The sequence below is a fragment of the Gymnogyps californianus genome, chromosome 13, assembly GCF_018139145.2.
Source record: "Gymnogyps californianus isolate 813 chromosome 13, ASM1813914v2, whole genome shotgun sequence".
NCBI lineage: Eukaryota > Metazoa > Chordata > Aves > Accipitriformes > Cathartidae > Gymnogyps > Gymnogyps californianus.
The window spans coordinates 10,772,341-10,792,411 of NC_059483.1; the positions used below are offsets into that span (position 1 = coordinate 10,772,341).

General features: G+C 45.0%; 1 protein-coding gene across 1 annotated transcript; it reads left to right on the forward strand.

Annotated features, from left to right (window-relative positions):
- The first annotated feature begins 1,963 nt into the window (after nucleotides 1-1,963).
- Nucleotides 1,964-19,496, forward strand: ACOX2 (acyl-CoA oxidase 2). Its single transcript, XM_050904709.1, has 14 exons — nucleotides 1,964-2,123; nucleotides 3,349-3,511; nucleotides 5,922-6,073; nucleotides 6,591-6,698; nucleotides 7,427-7,546; nucleotides 8,025-8,140; nucleotides 8,551-8,723; nucleotides 9,845-10,007; nucleotides 10,700-10,890; nucleotides 12,046-12,207; nucleotides 12,999-13,104; nucleotides 15,945-16,162; nucleotides 17,913-18,045; nucleotides 18,983-19,496. Exons 1-14 carry the CDS (start codon nucleotides 1,964-1,966, stop codon nucleotides 19,043-19,045), a joined length of 2,028 nt encoding a protein of 675 aa, XP_050760666.1. The 3' UTR covers nucleotides 19,046-19,496.
- The last annotated feature ends 575 nt before the right edge of the window (nucleotides 19,497-20,071 follow it).

The window sequence follows — 20,071 nt, forward strand, 5'->3', positions numbered from 1 at the left end:
CAGGGGGACAGAGCCACACAGCATCTTTAATTTACCAGACTCATCCCTAACGCACCATCCACTGCCCGTGAGCACACTCATTGCATTACAGTCAGCTGTTCTGATTTATTGTTGCTCCTCATGGCTGCTGGGCTTGGTTCACTCAGGCTCAAGCTTAAAATTATAGTTATGCAAAACTACATCTGATTTCCCATCTTTTGTTTAACTTCCCATCTTAAAGCAACTCTACAGTACGGTGAATGCGACCTGTTTCACCTCCTTCCCTGACAAAGCAGTTTCCAGTGAGAGACAAGCAGGTCTGAAGCAGCAGCACAGACTCATCGATGAACTGTGGGCAGGAGGGACTCCTCTCCTGTCAGGCTCATACTGATGTGACCAGGGTGGCGAGAGTTGCCAGCTCCTGCCCACTAGACACCAGGACAGACCGTAGCAGGGACAGATTCAGGATCGACGGAGATGAAGGCAGCACGCACTCCGTGACAAACTCCCTCCGCCTCCCGGCACGACCCAGCCTGCAAGGCACATTCCCGGTCTCCTGGCTTGCACCCCAAACTGCGGGAAGGGCTGAGGGCGGTGTCGTAACTGAGCTGGGAAAACCTTGAGCAAGTCAAATTCACAGGCAAGGAGCAGTGAGAGCCCAAGGGGTGCTCTCCTCCATCCTGAGCAGACTCGGGGTGGGGAATCAAAAACACTGGGAGAAGGGCAGGGTGTCACTTTGGTGACAGAGCTGGAAGTGCAGCCTCCAACGCACAAATAGCCTGAAGTGAGATCAGAAAAATGGCATTTTTTTAAATGCAGAGGCTCCAGCCCTTTCGGCACTGGCAGCTGCGGGATTTTTTGCCTAGCAGGCGCACAGGCCGCTGCCTGCAGAGGTCAGCTCCGGCATGCCGCCGCGCACACGCAGAAACACCCGTGGGCCGGGTCAAGTTCCATTGGCCCCAGGGACAAGGTCCCTGCAGCCGGGACACTGGGAGCCGTGGTCCAGCCAGGTAGGCAGCAGCCAGACGGCTCCCTGAAGGACGCATGGGACGAGGTACGTGGGGTTTTGCATTTGCACGTAACGGACAGACACACAGATTTTTCTTAAGCAGCTTCACGGAAGAGGGAGCTGGCGGCTGAGCTGCTGCAGTGCTCCAGCGCTGAGCCCGGCACTTCCTGGGACAGCACAAGGGCAGATCTGGGTTACTTCAGTCTTGTGTAGTCAGCATGCTGCTTTGAGGCTTTTCTCCCTCCCGGGACAATAAGACACCTTGAATTAAAGGTCTGAATATCAGAAAAGCAGGAATGAAGAACATATTTGCAAGAGTTTCCAGAGTTTAAATTTCTTATGGTATTAAAAATAGTTCAGGAAGGCAGGCAGCCTCTTCAAGGGAAAAATCTGCTTTATTTTCCACAACCACCCTTTTTTTATTAGTATCCTGCGACAAATCCTGCTAACATGGGAATTACAAGGTTAGGAGTTAATGTAAAGCCGAGCCCCGTAGGGAGCACACGGAGGCAGCATGGGCAGAGCTGCAGTGCCTGCGAGCGCAGGTCCAGGAGCCTCTCCGCAGGTGCCCATAGGCCAGGCAGCAGCGGCAGTGCCCAGCATAGGGGGGGAATGGGCCAGGGCCAGAAACTCCCTTAAATATTAACACATAGTTGTGGGATATTCCAGCAGTAACTTCACATAAAATATTGGGGACAGACTGGTGAAAGAAAAAGATTTTATGTTTAAAAAAAAAAAAATCATAAAACCTCCATTTTGAGCTCTTAAAAGTGCCCTAAATTTTCATTGTCCATATCATTGCAATGAGAACAAGACAGTGCCTAAATATTCATGCAACCCCTGTGCAGGTACATCATCTTGGCCCACGCACTGAAATTGCTCCTCGCTGCGCCCAACATCTTCATCAGCCACCCGCTGAAGGGGTGCCAGCGCCTAACAAGCCCCATCCCTTCCGAGAGCAGCTCAGCCTCCAGGATGGCTCTGCCAGAGACCGGCAAGTACTCGCAGGGCTCGGTCCTCGGCAGCGTGAACCCCGATCTCGCCAGTGAGAGGCAAACAGCCTCCTTCAGTGTGGAAAAGCTCACGGTTTGGCTGGACGGCGGCGCGGAGCACACTCGGATACGGAGGGCGGTGGGTGAGTGAGCCTTACAAGGCCCCTGGCTGCAGGCTGGTACAGAGCATGCCTACGTCCCCGCTGTTTCTGCTCCTCCTTTGCAGCACGGTGGGTTTTGTGCTCCCAGGTATTTGCTTATCACCCGTCTCTTAAAAAAGTGGGAGCGTGGAGATGGAGTCCCCTGTTAGTGTAAATCAACATGACTCCTCCGCAGCCACTCCCGCTGTCTGAAGCTTTTCCCCTTCCCTGCTCCTATCCCCAGTATCTCTGGCGAGACTGGTTAAACTGGAATACGAGGACTGAGGGTCACACAGGCGAGCATCTCTGTGCGAGGGGGATGCGCGTGGGGGCTAGTGCTGCTGCGCAGCGACGCACACCATGCATGAACCACAGCCAACAACCCTCCTTGGCACATCAGGCTCATCCAGGTGGGGAATTCCTTCCATGGTTTGGCTCGGCCAGGCTGAGCTGCTCTCACTCGTGATGGGTGTGCCAAAAAATGACCATGTCCTCAGAAGGAACAGAGGAAAAAAAAAAAAAATAGAAAGCTCTGTTGTCTCTGTAACTACCCCCATATGATACCCTTGTCAAATTAAAACAGCACAGGCTACTGGGATCACACGTTTCACAGTGCAACTGGAATTCAGTAAAACCTTAAATGTGAATGGCTCAAAGGTTTCAAGGCAAAAAGGGAGCAGCAGGAACATTCAGGCTGACACAGAAAGAGCAAACCCAAGAGTCGCTTCGCAACACTGCGAAGGGCTGGTAAAGTCCCGAGCCGAAGCACGGGTGCCGAGCGGGACACCCGGCAGCTCCAGCCATTAGCCACCCTCTGGGCAAAACCCAGCTAACCGCAGCTCTTGCTGCCATCACAGCACGGGAACAGCAATTAGAGACAGAGGGATCCATGGCATTTTCTGCCCGAGGCACAACGTCACCTCCAATGTCCTGATGAGGGACGGTGCCTTACCCTGCAGGGTCACTATTTCCACTCAACAGACCCCCCTCTCAGGCCCACTCCGTTCCCCTCCCCTCCTCCTTCCCCAAACCCACTGCTTTTCAGATTTAGGTGTGACAGCCATCAGAGCCAGCACCGGCAAAATAAAACCTGCCTGCAGTCACCCTAAAAAGTCACAGCATCAGTATCCACGAGTCCAGCCCTGCCCGCTCCTCCCAAGCAGGGCTCGAGGTGCTGCCCACACCTCTCCAGCCCCAGGAGAACCAACTCTTCTGTGTTGCTTTGCAGTTGAAGCTATCGAATGCGACCCTGTATTTAGCAGAGAAAATCAGTATTTCCAGAGCCAGAATGAGAGGTACGAAGAAGCAGTCAGAAAAGCTGTTCACCTCCAGAAAAAGATGCACGAGATGGGATGGACTGAGAGTGGACCTGAATTTAAGTACATTTACAGGTGACTTATTTATTTTCTTAAATGTACAACTAATTTTTTGTTAAAAGTTTTGTATGCCAACAAGAATCAGCTTTAGCAAAGGCTGGGAGAGGCCAACAGTTGACAGACAAGGTTTTGATACAAAAGTGCTGCAGGTTTTTACTTTAGCAGCACGCTTAGGAAAAGGGAAAATGATGATACACGGCAGGGAACTTCTCAAAGAGCAGCACATGGGTACAGCGTGATAGATCACAGCAGTTCACACCCACAACGTGATTATTTCCATTTCCGCAAGCTCCTTACCTGTGCTACAGGTCTCACACCACCCCTCAGGCATTTTTAAATGTATAATCAGAATTGGAAGTGGTGCTGCTTCAGTTATGTTACTGACTTCCAGATAAATTAAAAATTACATTTTCTCTATCTAGAAAACCCATACTGTATTAAAAAAAGAAGAAAAAAAACCCCTTAGTTTGTAGGTAAATGGAATAAAATACTTTTCACAATCCTTTCCTTAAAAAAATTTTCTTAACACTTTGCATGGGGCTGAGCTCCACATTTTAATTTTAATTAATTGCTTGCCCCTCCTTCCTTCCCTCTTTGCTAAAGAAAAGTACCAGTTTGCTGTTGCCCGGTGCACACTGTTAGTTTGGTGGGGTTACATACCCAGTAAGAAGGTGCAAGTTCAAAAGCGTCATTCAAAAGGGCAATGCCTGCACCTTACAAATCACCGCTGATACTCAAAGTCACTTTCCGATATTTCATCACATGAAAGATTATAATTTTTTATGCTAAGCTCTTCACCACCTACAGCGAGTGGGACTGATAAGGGGGGACATCTTCCATCAAGAGCTCTTGGACCTGATCATTATATTCCGAATAAAAAGCAGCTCTCCACTCCTCCCTCAGAAGAAAAAAAGAATCCCAGAAGATTTTAAAAACCTGACAAAACTCAACCATCTCTCCCACCGAGGCTTGCCTTTATCAGGCCCCCTGACGCCAAGGGCTTCAGCAGGGCCAGCCCTGTGCTACCACATTTTGCTGGATTAAGAGCACAGCCTGCCTCGCAGGACAGCTCTTGTCTGATGAAACACCAGGTGAGCACCAAGCTCTGACTGACAAAGTCCTGGTGCCTCCTGGTGCCAGCCACAGTGAATCACTTGCACACATTTAAAAGCCAGCTTTTTTAAATTGTAGTTAAAGTAACGTTATTTCTGGATGGGCTGCCAAGGGTTCATTAAGTCTTTTTCCGTTAATCAAAGCAATTTCCCTTTAACTTCTTTGTTCATATTTTTCCCCCCACTTTTTCAGCATGACTGATTCTCTCTCAGGGCCAGTATAAAAGAAGGGTCGTAGTCATTTGTTAACAATAAAAGGTATCTATCTAGAATGAGATGCTCACTAGAGCACTGCAGTAAAGCAACGTGCTGACAGCCATACAAGCTACTGAGAACAGCAAAGCCACTTATTTTTATGTGTGAGAGCACATGTACTTATATCTGTGAGGTGATTCAACCATATTCTGAGGAATCCCAGGAAGAGGGACTATATTCCTCATATTTTCTTAGGATTTCTCGCACACAAAAAGAGCTTAAAACAAAGGAGTTTCTGATTTGCACCATGGAAATTACTGTACCCAAGTTCCCATACACAGCTGCTGGAATTGTGCTTTTTAGGATGTATGCAGCCCTATCAGCTGGTGATGCAAAGGACATCTGACCGACCAGACAATAAACCAGGTGTTACCAGGATGTATTTGAATTTTTCCACAAGAAAAAAACATCTCAAGTCAGGCCAAATCTCCATGAACCCCAGTCACTGTCAGTGAGCAATACTGACAGCAAACACCCAGGGAACAGTACAGCAACAAACCCAACATACCAAGGTATTTCCCGAGAATGGGAATGGGAAGGTTCAGGAAATCCAGGTCTCAGATGCCAACATATGTAATTCAGTCTAACGTGCCTCACAGTGAATTGCCAGGGTTTGGGGGTTTTAGAATAGGGTGGTGAGGTTTTTTTAGCTCAGCCTTAAAATGTGACATAAATAATCAGGAAGAAAATCCTGTGAAGTAAAACAAAGATAGGAAGGGCTCACAAGCTATCAGAGCCACAGGAGCTTTTGAGCTGGGCTGTGTTTTTAGGAGCTCAGTATCTGCTACTCAGAACAGATAATTCCTCCAAGGGCAAGTGAAATAATGAGCTAGCAACACTTAAGCAAACTATGTTATGAAAGAAGGAACAAAAGCAGCTTGGAAGAGCACTTTTCCTGCTATACTGTGTTGATGCTGGAGGTTGGGTAAGGTATGACAACGCAGAAATCAAAAGGCAGCAGGTGGTACCGTCTGGTGACTGCTGCAGTGTCACTGCCTCATTCATCACATTCCTGGGACTTCATCCATGTAAAAATACCCCTTGTGCCTTCTCTGCAGGGCACTGTCAGGAGACATCGCGTTTCTCCTTCACCACATCTTCATGAGAAGTATTTCGGTGCTGGGCTCCGACAAACAGATCGCCAAATGGATTCCTCTCGCCACCCGGTATCAGCTCATCGGAAGCTACGCCCAGACTGAACTGGGGCACGGTAAGGCTGCAAAGAAAACGCAGCATTTCCATAGGAGAAAAGGTGCTGGCCCAGATTCTCAGGGGAATTTGAGTGCAAGCTGTCCATGCTTCACTGGGGCAGGGGTGGCTGGGGGGGAAATGCCACCTGCGTTAGAGGTTGATGTCCTCAGCGTTCCTCTGCAAGCTGCAGATGCGCTGGCTTTGGTTTTGCCAATGTGGAAAAAATAACAAGAGCAAGGGTGAAAGCTCATGGTTAGATAGCAGGCAGTCACCGTCAGTGGAGGGGATCGGCCAGGCAGCTTGCCCAAGTTGATGGTTGTCACCATGAACCAGGCAGCTTGCCTGAGCACCATGTGGCTCAAGAGATCTTTGCAGGAGATGGTGTGGGGTCGCTGGAAGCATTGTCCCACAGTTCTTGTCGGGAGGGTAAACCACAAAACCCTGGTAACACTCACACCAGCCTCCAGGGATCCTCCACTCTCTCCATCCTTGTGATACACCAGGAGAGAGATATATATTTTTTATTTTTTTTAAAGGAACTTATCTTCAGGGTTTGGAAACAACAGCAGTCTTCGATATCACTACGCAGGAGTTTATACTGAACACACCAAAGATCTCTGCCATGAAGTGGTGGCCTGGAGACAGTAAGTACCACACAAAATATTTTGGTTTTCCTCATTTGCCTCCTTCAGTTACTCCGTCTGCCCTGCTCAAGCTCCATGTTTGAGGGCACAGGTACTAGCAGAGGACTTCAGTAAGAGATGCACACACATCGAGAGGCAAGTAAGAGACCAAAGGGTTTTGTACAAGTTCAAAAGCCAGAAGGGAGCCACCATCATCTGTCAAAAGCCCTTGGGTGGCAGGGCTGGAGAACTTCGCTCACAGAAACTCCTGCCTCTGCAGGAATCAATCTTCTCTTCTTTGTAAATAACACTCAGACAACCAAAAACTGCAGGGAGGTCATCAGCATAAAGGATCAGCATAAAGGATTCAAGTGTGAAATTCATGGCTCCCTTCAGGAAGGTATTTCACAGAAAATAACTGGATTACGCTAACAGCCACAGCACTTCCCACTCTCTCAGCACGGCATGAACTTTAACTCCTTATTTTTTCTCATCTGCTGATGCAAACTGTTTATCCAAGCCTCACGGGCAGCAACAGAGGCAGAAAGATTATGCAACTTCTGAGAGTGAAAGAGTAGGCTCAGAGTGCCGATTTAGGCAATCTCCAGCTTCCAGCATCTGTGGATCACATCTACGCTGACCCATAGTTAGTGAGACCTAACGCACAGTTAGCACTGACTGCTGTTAACTGTGGAAGTGTTTGTACTGTACCTTGTCTTAAGGGAATGGGGCTGTTTTTCTTCTTGCAGTGGGAAGGTCAGCAACCCACACAGTGGTCTTTGCTCAGCTGTACATCCACGGGAAGTGCTACGGCGTGCATCCCTTCATCGTGCAGATACGCAGCCTTCAGGACCATTCACTCTGCCCAGGTAAACGACCCCAGACAGCACAGCATTTGTGCAGGTGCTCTGCCTATTTTGCCCTTAAATGTTTTCTAAGTCATTGGGCCCAGGGAGAGAGAGTTATAATTGCCAAAACCAAACCAAGACAGATACCCAAGGCATAGTTATCGTTAACTCCAACCTTTTTATCTAAAGGAAGATTTAATGTATCCTCAGGCATATCCAGACCAAGCCTTCTTCTTAACCAGAAGCCCGGGCTGCTCTGACCACCTCTGCATTAACACCTCAGTTCTGACCCCGGCCAACATGGGTAACAGATGGATCATGGAAACAAACTACCACAAGGCATTCGAATGCCTGTTTCATCCCTCAGGCAAGATCACCCATGCTGGGGAAGAAGCAGAGCTGAACGTGCCCTTCCGTTGAGATCCCCAGCCTGACACAAAATGGGGAGGAAAAAAAAGTTCAAGTGGAAGTAAGCAGGCTATGTTTTCTCCCGCTGCAGGCATAACTGCAGGAGACATCGGTCCCAAAATGAATTTTGAGCACGTTGACAATGGCTACCTCATGCTGCAGAACGTGCGCGTCCCCAGGGAGAACATGCTGAACAAGTTTTGTGAGGTAAGTATAGACTCGCATCACAGACTTACCCATCAGACTCTCATTGCACAGCCAGAGAGACAACAGGGACCTGCCTAAATTTAGGACAAAAATCTTCCTTTGAGGTGTCTGCAAGTCTCTGCGGTTTTATCAAGGGCAGAAGTTACCTGAATCCTGAATGAAATTCGGTGCCAGGAATTCCACATTCAGAGGCTGGGGATCACAGGGCAGGCAGAACCCATCTGAGCCAGAAGCAGTAAGAGTTTGTCTCTTCAAATGGATATGTTTCATCCATCACACATAAAAATGTTTAGTTTTGCATTGAGTGAAGGTTTTCAGTGTCCATTTTATTCCATGCCTAGAGATTACACAACCATCCTAGTATTGAAGTACTGAAGAAGGTGGCATCTAACATCCTCTCTCTACTCCAGGTTCAACCAGACGGCACCTATGTAAGACTGGGGTCACAGCAGATTAATTATTTCACAATGACTACAGTGCGCATTTCCCTCATTTCAGACGAAGTTATAATACCACTAATGAAAGCTTGCACCATTGCCATCCGATACTCTGTGGTTCGCCGGCAGTCCAAGTTAAAGCCTGGGTAATGCCACGCAAGTCCGCAGCGGTGGGAAGGGGACCATACACCATGTTGCTCCGCACCAGTCTGTATTTCTACTTTTCATCTTATCTTTCAGCACATCACTGGCTTATTTCCTGGCCCAGATAGGGTATTACAAACATGCTTCCCCGTTATTTACATTAATGAGCTTCAGTCAAAGTACAAGAGAATGTTTACAGTTCTTTCTAAGATAAGTTTCATAGTTTGAATAGCTCAGCAGTTCACACAGGCAACTTATTTTTCTTATAACTGGCCTTCCCGTGTAATCCCATAACTCAGCAGAATCCAGACAAAGCGGACAAGTTGCTGAATTCTTATTCCATAGCATCCTACTAGTGGGCGTGACATTAAAATACCTTCCAACATCCACAATTCCAACATCCAGACTTTACAACACTGAATTTTATTAGTCTGGTAAGAATCCCTGTAATTTTTAAATAGGTATTTTCATTTGAATGGATTGCAAAAATTCCCACTTAAATCTCCTTTCAAAAGCAAGAAGATCCTAATGAGAGTGTGGTTTGGTTCAAACGCAAACCAAACACAAGAGCACAGCATGCTGAACTATTGTAAGGACTTCAAATGATGGAATTGGTTATAAGTGTTCTAATCACAGCAAAAGTGGTAAAGAACATCCAAAAAAAGCTCAGAAAGCTTAAAATAATTTAGACTCAAATATTTTCAGAGAAACCTATCTACACCCAGGGCCACAAAGATCCAGTGTGAAAAGCAGAAGTTTTTCAGGGTGCAGTGCCACCGCCTCCCCTACAACACCTAACAACTTGCTGTCCTTGAAGGCTTCATCCTCATCCTCTCCCGCAGTCCCTGTTCCCCCTCTGTACCGACTGATCACACGGAGCCTTTTCTACTCTGTTAGGCTGGTTCACCAACACAGCAGAAAAATCACTTTTTTCCTAGTCAGGCTTGTTTCTCTAACAGCTTAGCAAACTGGGCAGATTCGCTGCCACCACATCAGCTCAGTCCTGTTCACATACTGCTGCTTAGTAATGAAAAATGCCGGTTTTCGTTATGCGATAGGTAAACTAAACAGTAGCTACGCCCCTGTCTGCACTTTCCCTACTTCATCAGCTGTCTTCCAACAGGAAAGAAGAAGCAAAAATCCTTGACTACCAGACTCAGCAAGAGAAATTGCTGCCCCAGTTGGCAGCAGCCTATGCCTTTCATTTCATCAGCGACTACCTGCAGGAGCTATTCAACAGGGGGTACAGAGAGATCCAGAGGAAGAACTTCGATACGCTGCCGGAGGTGAGCTGCAGCAGGATTAGCTCATACAGCACTTCTCATCTCTAAATATCAAAGTATTTTAGCAAACTAGACAAGCATTCCTCTCACCACTAAATAACTGGAGAAAGAGGAAGCACTAAGAGATCAAATGGCGTGTCCTAGGTCCACAACCAGTCAGCAACAGCATTTGCTTTACCGCCCCAAATTTGCTGTTTTGGGAACTAATGCAGAGTGAAAAGTCCTTGAAAAGCATGTCCGTTTGATAAAAACCTCGTTCCAAGTAGCTGGTGGCACTAAGCGTTATTTCACAACTTCGTCTACAAATGCACGTGCAAATATTCACTTCTGAGCCAAAACAAAAAATGTGACTTTTAGACAGAACGTAAGATTTTGCAACTGGAAGCCTGAAATGAAAACACACTCTGAACAGGGGCAGCCAAAGCCACTGCTGGTTGAGAGAAACCCAAAAATGCATAAACTGACCACAGCGTGCCCAGCACGAGGGCGTGCAGCATCCCAGGCAGAAACCGAAGGCCAGGCTCAGGGAGCTGGGTGCTACACCAGCATGCAAAGGAGGATCTGACAGGGACTTCACGCCCAGAAACTGCACAAAATTAAAAAAAGGAAACTTACTCTGAGGATTGCTTTAGAACACTTTCACCATTAACACTCTGCCTCTCTTTTTTTTTTTTTTCTTTTTCTTTTTAAAACAGCTCCATGCATTTTCTTCAGGCTTTAAAGCCATGATTACTCACTACTGCACTTCAGCAGTGGAGATCTGCCTCCGGGCATGTGGGGGACACGGTTACTCCTTGCTGAGTGGACTCCCTTCCTTGTATACCAAAATACTTGCCTCTTGTATTTATGAAGGGGAAAACACCATTTTGCTCCTGCAAACTGCCAGGTAACAATTCAAATCTGTTCATCTAAAAGCCTGCCCCCTCATTTATTCAACCTCTACCACTTCTTCTCCAAAACCAGTAAAACCAGCTACTCCTTTCTCACAGCACCTTCTAAAAATACAGCTCAGGACATAAACTATTCATGTCTTCTGTCTAACAGGCATGGAGGTGTGTGGGAATCGGATTCTCTCTTCTATTTTTGGTTTTGGGACATATGCAGGTGCTGTTCTGCATAACCTCATTTTCCTCTTTGTCTAGTAGCGCAGCAAAAGCATCGCTATACAAGTTTTGCGGTTTATTTTTTAAGCAACCAATGTAACGCGATATTGGTAAAGCGAGGTTGATTCAGAGAAGGCAAAGTTGTTGGATACTGAAAGCAGATGAGTCATGCTCCAAGAACACCACTTTCCTCCGAACACGCAGACTGATGATTTTCCAGAGTAGATGAAATACAGGAGAAAGAAACCACAGCTGCTCGAACTTTTAATAACGTGTGTTTTTACTAGAAGGAGAAAACCAGTACGCTTCCCAGGGACAGAGGTGCTACCACGTAGCTCTGTGCTTACATGCAGACTCTTCTGCACTCATTACTGCCTCTTCTTGCAAGATCAATAGCAAGGTCAGGAGAAATCCTGGAACCTTTTACTTCCAGACCTGGTCAGTCTAGGTCATAGCAGAGGTGCCAAAAAAATAAGGGAGTGGAGAATGCTCCTTGGACACATGTTTAGCTCCAAGAAAGGGTCTCAAGTTTGATGACATAATGTGACTGTGTGTTGGGGATCACAGAGGGCAGGACCAAACCACCGTAAGACTCCCAGAGCATTGAGACTCAGACTGCAAAGTTGATAATGTATCTAATCACCATGCTGCTGAGACTGCTAATAGCCACAGCAAGTTTCTTCCTAAAAATTCATCACTACCGATTGCTGTAGCATTAAATACGGTAGACAGGCTACCCCTGAGACCTATCACAGATCAGGTTACTGCGAATAACATGCAAAACAAAAGGTCATTACTTGTTCACATCCATTCTGGACCACTGATGGGATGGGTCACACCTTGCTGCTCCTCACCCGAGCCCACTTTACTTTTTGCATGACCATTTGCTGCGTGGGGATCACAACCATGCCCTGCTCTGACTGTTACCCTCTTCCCAGGTTCCTGATTAAGTGCTTCATGGCAGCCAGCACTGGCCAGCCTGTTCCGCCATCTGTCACTTATCTGGCTGCAGTGAAACCCGGGAAGTGTCCAGCCAAGAACAAGTTGGATTTTCTCAGTCCAGATATTTACACTGAGGCCTATCAACACATGGCAGCCAGGTCAGTACGGAGGACGGGAGATGGGGTTTCTCTCTTTGACATCAGAAATGTGTTAAGAGCTCAGCTTCTTCCTTGCTTTAACAGGAGGTAAAATAACATAAGTTACACAAGAATTGATACCATCTGGTCCTGAAAGAGAAAAGGAAGACTCACACAGGATTAACAGCCACGTCTAATGTTCAATATGAAGCTTTCACATTCAGAACATCAGAAGTTTTTAAGCCACGTGCTACCCAACAACTATATTCCATAGAGTTGATTCTATACCAAGCTGATGGCACTATTTAAGTAAATCCCAGACCACATCACTGAGCTGCCATCCAGTAAAACCTTTAGGCAACTGGACTCTGTGCAATTCTATACAGAAAGTTAAAATTTCACATACCTGTGAAACTGATGTTTGTTTCACAACACCCAAGAACACACACAACACCCAAGAAAAAACTCAGCAGACCCCCTGGTAAACTACCCTGGAAGTTGAGAAATGCAGAAATCTTCAAGCTTCGGGCAGTGGAGCAGGATGGATCCCTGGAAAAAAAAAAAAAAAAAAAAAAAAAAAAAAAAAAAAAAAAAAAAAAGGAGAAGCAGAAATCCTTCAGTACCGGGTGGTCTGGGTGCTTCTCCTAATTTGTACTTAGATTTTGCATAATCTAAGTTCGCTCATACTGAGTGTAGATAACTTCAAATGTCAGAAATGCCATATTGCCATATGATCACACACGAGTCTGAGTATGAAACGAGTGCATGTGGGCTGCCATATTCATATACAATATGCTTTTTCAATTTTCCAGACTCATAAGCAGCACAGCAGCTAAACTACAGGACTTGATTCAGTCTGGAGTCAAAAAGCATGACGCATGGAATCAGTGCACAGTGCAGCTGGTGCAGGCTGCGAAGGTTAGCAAAATTTATCTGCTTATTTGATGTTTGTCTTTATGATACAATATGCAACAGAAACAGCATGATTAGCTTAAAGTCTCAGCACTGTTTATTGTTTTCTATCAGCATCTAAGGGACACCACAAAGATCAGGACACCACTGTGGTCTGCATGGTGGAAAAATCGTAGTAAGAAGCAATTCCTGATCTGAAGAATTTGCCATCTGAATAGGCCAGGTAGAAAAAGACTAGAGGGAACAGAAATGAAAGGGAGGTAAAAAAAAAAAAACAAAAAACATTCACAGTTATGCTGCCACTACTAGCAGAATCAGACCTCCCATACCCTGCAATAAGAACCCACCACCTTCAGCTAACGCTCATCTTTTTATAAGAATCCAGCGTTTCTGGCTCCCAGAGGAAAGCCTCCCCAAAGCCACCCTACTGAAAGCTAGTGGAGTCACAGCAAGGGTGAAACATGCCTGGTATTTCTTACATCTACCGCTCTCACAAGGAAAGATAACTGCAGGGAAAACAATGAAAAGCAGTGATGAGTGCAATGTTAATTACTACTGAAAGAAAAATCAAATCAAAGTCAAATTAGTAAGAGATTCAAAACCAACTCCCAGTTCACATGGATTAGACAGGCAAGCAGCATGCCTTCAGCTGAAGTACGATCAGGACAGCAGCATTTATTCCCCAAAACATGGGCTAGTTAGTACAGAACTAATCACAAAAGAAAGCAAGAGGGGAGAAAAGCCCTAAATTTAAATGAAAACCAAAACGATTGATACTTCAGTACCTCCAAAAAACAATTTTTTTTTTAATATGCAAATAAATGTAATTCCTCTGCAATTATGGTGAAGACCTTCCTTCCTTCCTAAGCTGAGGAAAGGAAGATTTTGAAACAGATCCGTGGCTTATTTTAACTTCATTCAATTTTTAATGAAAAACATCTTGCTGCAATCTACCATTCAGCCAGAGCCAACCCAAATTGAAAGGGACTTAGCAAGAAGCCCCTGACATGGGAAAAAGGAACCCTACACATACCTAACTGTGGTGATACCATCTTGGTGATTTCATAGTAGGGAACAGCCCGCTTGTAGTCAGTCAATTAGATGAAGTCCTTGATGAGTCAAACCCTTTCTCAGCAACAGCCGAGATCCTTTCAAAACCATGGGAAGTGTTGATCCGCTTACACCAGTAAGCACAGTTATAATCCTTCAAAACAAGAACTCACTGAGTAAGGGAGCAAAGACTTGATCTCAGCAGCAGCATTTTTTGTGGTCACCTGTCTGCCACGCATCACCCCCCATTTTCAATTACACAGACTCAGTGGAAGCAGCACGTAGTCAATTTTCTGTAAGCAGAAAAACACTGTAATTGCCTCAAAAATAAAGGAGACCTCCTATAAACAAAGTGACTTTTTAAAATTACTTTCCCAATAATTGTTTAAATGTAAATATATATTTTAGTGGAATGAAACCGAAGCAAAATGTTCCTCTCTGAGATTACCTCCAAAAAGGCTCTGACCAGCACTCCACGCACACAAACCTGAACAAACTGTTCCTTCCTGCACCCGCTCAAATGGGTGGCCAAGGTCTCGGGACTGAAAAGACCATGTGTCAGAGGAGGAGCTGGAATCCAGCTCCCTCCAAGAAGCGAGGAGGAGAACCTAGACACAGGACTAGTCAGAAATAAACAATTTCTGAAAAGCCTAACATATGCAGAGGGCTGGCGGTGGTATTGTCAGTGGCGATTGTGCTGCTAGACTCTTCAGAAAATCTGGGCCCTCAAAGCTTCTTAGGTACTTCAGGGAGAGGAAGAGTCACCCAAAACCCTTGAGTTTCCCTCATAACTTTAAAACCCTGATAACTGGCTGCCTTCTTGGGACACTTCTGTATTTACTTCTTATTCCACACCTTCCCTGGAGACTCACCCACACGACCGGCACGGCAGCTATATGAACTGACGCCTGCCAGCTCTCAGCTGACCGGCTCAGACACCGGGCACGGCTTTGCCGCACACTCCACCCAGGTTAATGGCTCGAGTAGACACCCCGCTCCTCAGGCAGGTTCTGCCGTCCACACTGGCCTCCACGCTGCTTGACCGTGCGGGCAGGAAGGGCTGCAGTGCAGGTGTGCCGTGCTTCCACCCACAGCTGGGAGGAGAGCCATACAGCGGGGGAGAGAACCCACGCAGATACCAACACCACCAACCACCCACGGTAACGTCAGCATAACAAGAGTCGCCCCCGCAAACAGGTGGAGGCAGCCTGCTTCATTTGCTCTGGACCTCAGCTAATATTTCTGTAACTTGGCAGTTAGACACTCTACTGGTGTCCGACCCAGAAATTACCAGTTTACTTAAAACCACCAAAGCGAGAGGTAAGTTTGGTTGTTCTCCTGGGACAACAGATGTTTTCAGAGCTGAAGCCCTATAGACACTGAGCCCAATGTACCATGAGCCCAAGGTCTTCAACAAAAGTTTTCTCCTGTTGATGTATAAGCAAGATTCACTTGCTAGGGGTCAACACAAGCACATTCCAATGTGCTTCCATCACATAAACTCTTTGGGGTATTCATCACAAATATTTAGAATAAGTACTACCATGATTTCTGAAGCAGTTTTCTAGAGTTTACAAATACCACAGTGTTGACTGTTTACACCCCCAATTCTCTCCTCTACCGCTGCTTTAAGACATGAATGCAAAAGGCCTGGTCAACCAGCAAACAAAGAATACAGACTGGAAAAGTGCCAGGGAAATGAAAAGGTTTTATATTCTTTGTGAGAACGTTTGAGTCACTTGGCCTACTAAAAGTGTTTTGAGGTGCATTCACTGTTGATTGCATTTGTTTTCCAGGCTCACTGCCACTACATCACAGTGAAAAACTTTGCAGAAACTGTGGAAAAACTCAAGACCCAGGCTGGCATCCAGAAGATTATGAAACATCTTTGTGACCTCTTTGCATTACACGGGATCTTCTCGAATGCAGGACTCTTCTTGCATGACGGATACATATCTGGAGCTCAAATGGACATGGTCACAGCATCATACCTGGACCTCCTGGCTGTCATTCGGTGAGCTGCTCTAGCATGAGAGGAGATCCACAGCTATTCAGTTTGTCTCTGTGATAGATATAAAATGGTGCTGCTGTACCTATGGCAACATCTCTGAAGTCAATTCACCTCATTCAGTTTTTATTTTCATTGCCTGGCAGCACTAGAAACTGATTGAAGCATCTACACAGAGCTCGTTTTTACAGCAAAACAGACATAAGTGTCCAGCTCCTCTGCAATCTCTAAATTAAAGTTCTGTAACATGAAATCTTAAATTATAAAACAAGAAATCCTGAACACTTTCTACCATTTGCAGTAGAGCAAAAGGAGGAAAATATGTAGTCAGAGCAGCACGGGCAGGAGGCAGCCACAGCAACTGATCATACACTGCAAAATCTGCTTAAGCCACAGCTAATACATCCTACTCTGTTGCCATGGCTGAGTTGCAACTGGTACCCAAACAATCCTGCCTACAGCTAGTTCAGATGCATCTGCTCGACACCATTTATTACTAACTACATGAATTCTGAGATATGCTAAGGTTTTAACTTACCACAACACTCAAAGGCTTTTTGACAAAGGGTTCATCTTTCACTACTCAGTGCTGTTTGTTAAGAACAGATTAACTTACAGTGCAGAGAAGCGAGTTGCTACTTTATGTAAAATTCTACTTAAGCCACCTGGAGATAAACAAGAATACACCATAACCAAGAGCTGAACAGGACTGAGCCAAACAGCAAGCATTTTCAGAACTGATCGCAGAATTCAAGTTAAGCGATAAGCTTAACGTAACATTTTCAAAAGCTTAACACATTGTCATCTCTAGAATTCATTGCAACTTCTCTGTGTTAGTCCATGCCTTGTTAACAGGATTCAAGAATGGAGTGGGTATTTACCTGGGTAATTAGAGTCAGTTATTTACAATTAGTAGAAAGGATACAAACACTTCCCGGTCTGTAGCAAAAACCCAGCCTTTCCCAAACCGCCCTTCCCCAAAAGGAACTGGTAGATGCAAATGCCAACATTTGAGCAAACCGCTTTGCACCCCTGTACCTCAGGTGTGGGGTACAGCCAGCACAACTTCCTGCACCCAGGACGATGGGAGGACAAGGAAAAAGAAACCATCTCCTGCTTAGGAGAAGATGCTGTCATTACTTACTTGTCCTTATGCTCTAGCTATCTGTTGCTGACTGCTGTCAGGTTGGTCCCTGGGCTAGATGGGCCCTTGGTGGCGTTCAGGGTTGCTTTGTTCTTACAGACACAAAGAGAGTAGAAGACCTTGACACCCCATGATGAGGTAATAGAAATACTTAAGAGGAGATGAAGGTTGGAGATCAGCAAAGCACTTCACATCAATTTAGTAGCAACCTTATTCCATTTTGTAAGAAAGACAAACACATACAGCATAAGAAAAACAAAACAAAACAAACGACAAAAACCAAAAGCAAGAACTGGCAGAGTCTGCTGAGAAAACATCTGACATGAGATTGAGTCCTACACCTGAGGGAATTAGGGACAGACCCCAGATGATTACAAGACCCTGCAAATACCCATTCAACAATACAGACTGCTCAGGGCATTAGTAGAACACGCCTCTGAGGAATCAAAACAAGGATTTTCCCCACAGTGTATGCAAGGGGAAAAACTGGCACAAGCTTTTTAGGCTGAGGAACCTGGACAACTGACTTTCAAGCTTACCTTTGACTTATTTTCCTCCCTTAGAAAGCAATACCCACTTCAGTAATATGAATGTCATTCATCTGCTCCATAGGAAGGATGCTGTTCCACTAGTGGACGCTTTTGACTTCACAGATAAGAGCTTGAATTCTGCGCTTGGCAGTTACGACGGACAGGTTTATCAACGGCTTTACGAGTGGGCTCAGAAGTCACCGACCAACAAGCAGGTACGGATGCTGGATTACAGCCAGGCGACTTCTGCATTAGCCAGAGCAGAAATTGTTTGCTCTTCTTTTAAAAAAAGCAATACAGGTCAAAGTAAGCGGAATAAGAGCTTTTAATTCTTAGTATCTCACTCTGAACAATGACCTGCGATACTCCAATTATGCCACCTATAGTCTTAGCTCAGGCATTTAACCTAACAATGAATTACAGCCCCCAGAGTACGACAGCTTGTACCAGGGAGCAGGACTGTCATGTGCCACCAATGTGGGTTTGGTTTTTAACCTTATATCACTGAGGTAACATTGTACAAAATAAGCTAAAACAAAAGTCTGTTGACATAGTTTACATATTATGGAACAACACTAGATGGCTGCAAGAGCCACTAAATGCAGGGTATTTTCCATATGCTGGTACTTTTACTAGTGCAATACTTAATTTTTTTAATAATGTGTTTAACCAGAAAGAGTATAAATGTTAAACAAGGCAATTTCATCCTTCACGGTCTTTAGCACTTTACTTTCATTTCTTAATTCATCCATTTTGTGGAGTAATGTAAAATTCTGCATGATGTAAATAGCTATTGCTCTGTTTGAAAACTCATTTTGCCTTAAGTGAGATTTTTACTGTGGTAATCAGCAACCCTTTGAAATTCTACAGCTGAACACAAAATTTGCCTTCAGCAAACATTCAAGTCCAAGCATACTTTTTGAAGTTAAACAGTATGCTGTCCCATTTGGGATGAACATTGTGTACTGGTTATGAAGGACAGCACATACTACAGGGGAAGAGATCTTGCACATAGCTGAAGTAGCTGGTGGTTTGGTTTTTTTAAATACTCTAGCTTTCTGTATTTCAGAGATCATTCTTAAGAAAAAAATTATAGCCTTTTCCTTCTTCTTAATTACCATTAATTCTCTTCCACATTCTCGTTCTGAACAGATGAGCCCAGCTTACGAGAGGTATTTGAAGCCACTTCTTCACAACACGCCATCGAAATTATGAAGACCACGATCTAAGTGAAGGCCACACGTTTCCTCCTGTTCTTTGTGCAGCAGTACATCTATGAAGCATCAGTAATGACTAATCAGAATTAATAATCAGCTGCTTACTCACAGCTGCAACAAGTATGAAACAAGATTCTTAGCCAGCCATTTGCAGTTAATCAGACAGAAGCCAAACAATGCTGAGTGGTACCCACTGCTATGAGGCAATCTAGTCAGAAATAGCCTAGGGTTCGCTGTTTTCTAACCTGAAGTGTCCTGATGGCATCAAAACTATGCCATTTGCCTTTCTTATTCTTTTTCTAAATCCACTATATGACAATTAAGGAAAAAGAAAAAAAAAACACATTATGAGCTCCCCCTCAGTGTGTTATAACTGTACAGTGCCTTCAAAAAAAAAAATCACTTTACTGAAAAATCCAAGGAAGGTAAAATTATGGTCCTTGGTTTCTAGGAACAACTTGTTCTCTTAGATCAAACAGTATATTAGAAAATACATCTGTTTGGACAATTAAAATAGCTCTTAACTTGCTCAGCAGTGGAGTATTCCTGGCTAATGAAGATTCAGACAAAGCTGATGCCAACACCAGTCTGCAGAATTTACTTTCCCATTAATAGAGCTGCTCATACGGTCTTCCTATAAATCTTGGGCTCCAATAAAGTGTATTATTTGGAATACTGCTTCTCTAATTATTATACTTCATAATTATGGAAAGGGCAGGCTGATCCAGGCCAGTTATTAATTTGCTAGTAAATGAAGTGTTGCAAAGAACATCTTGTGATTATAATTCAATGCCAGTTAACACAGATATTTCTTACCGCATGTTTCAGGAAAGAAACAACCACTTTCCCTGAGCTTCATCAGTTCAGCTTTTCTTTCCCCCCTTGTAGGAAGAATAAAGCTCTTACTGCCTCTTATTACAAAAGCCAAAAACCCTGCAATGTATGAAGAGGGGGAGGCAAAATATGACAGAGAAATACACCCCTGAGACGGGCCTTTTGAGTGAGAGATGGGATGGAAAGCTCC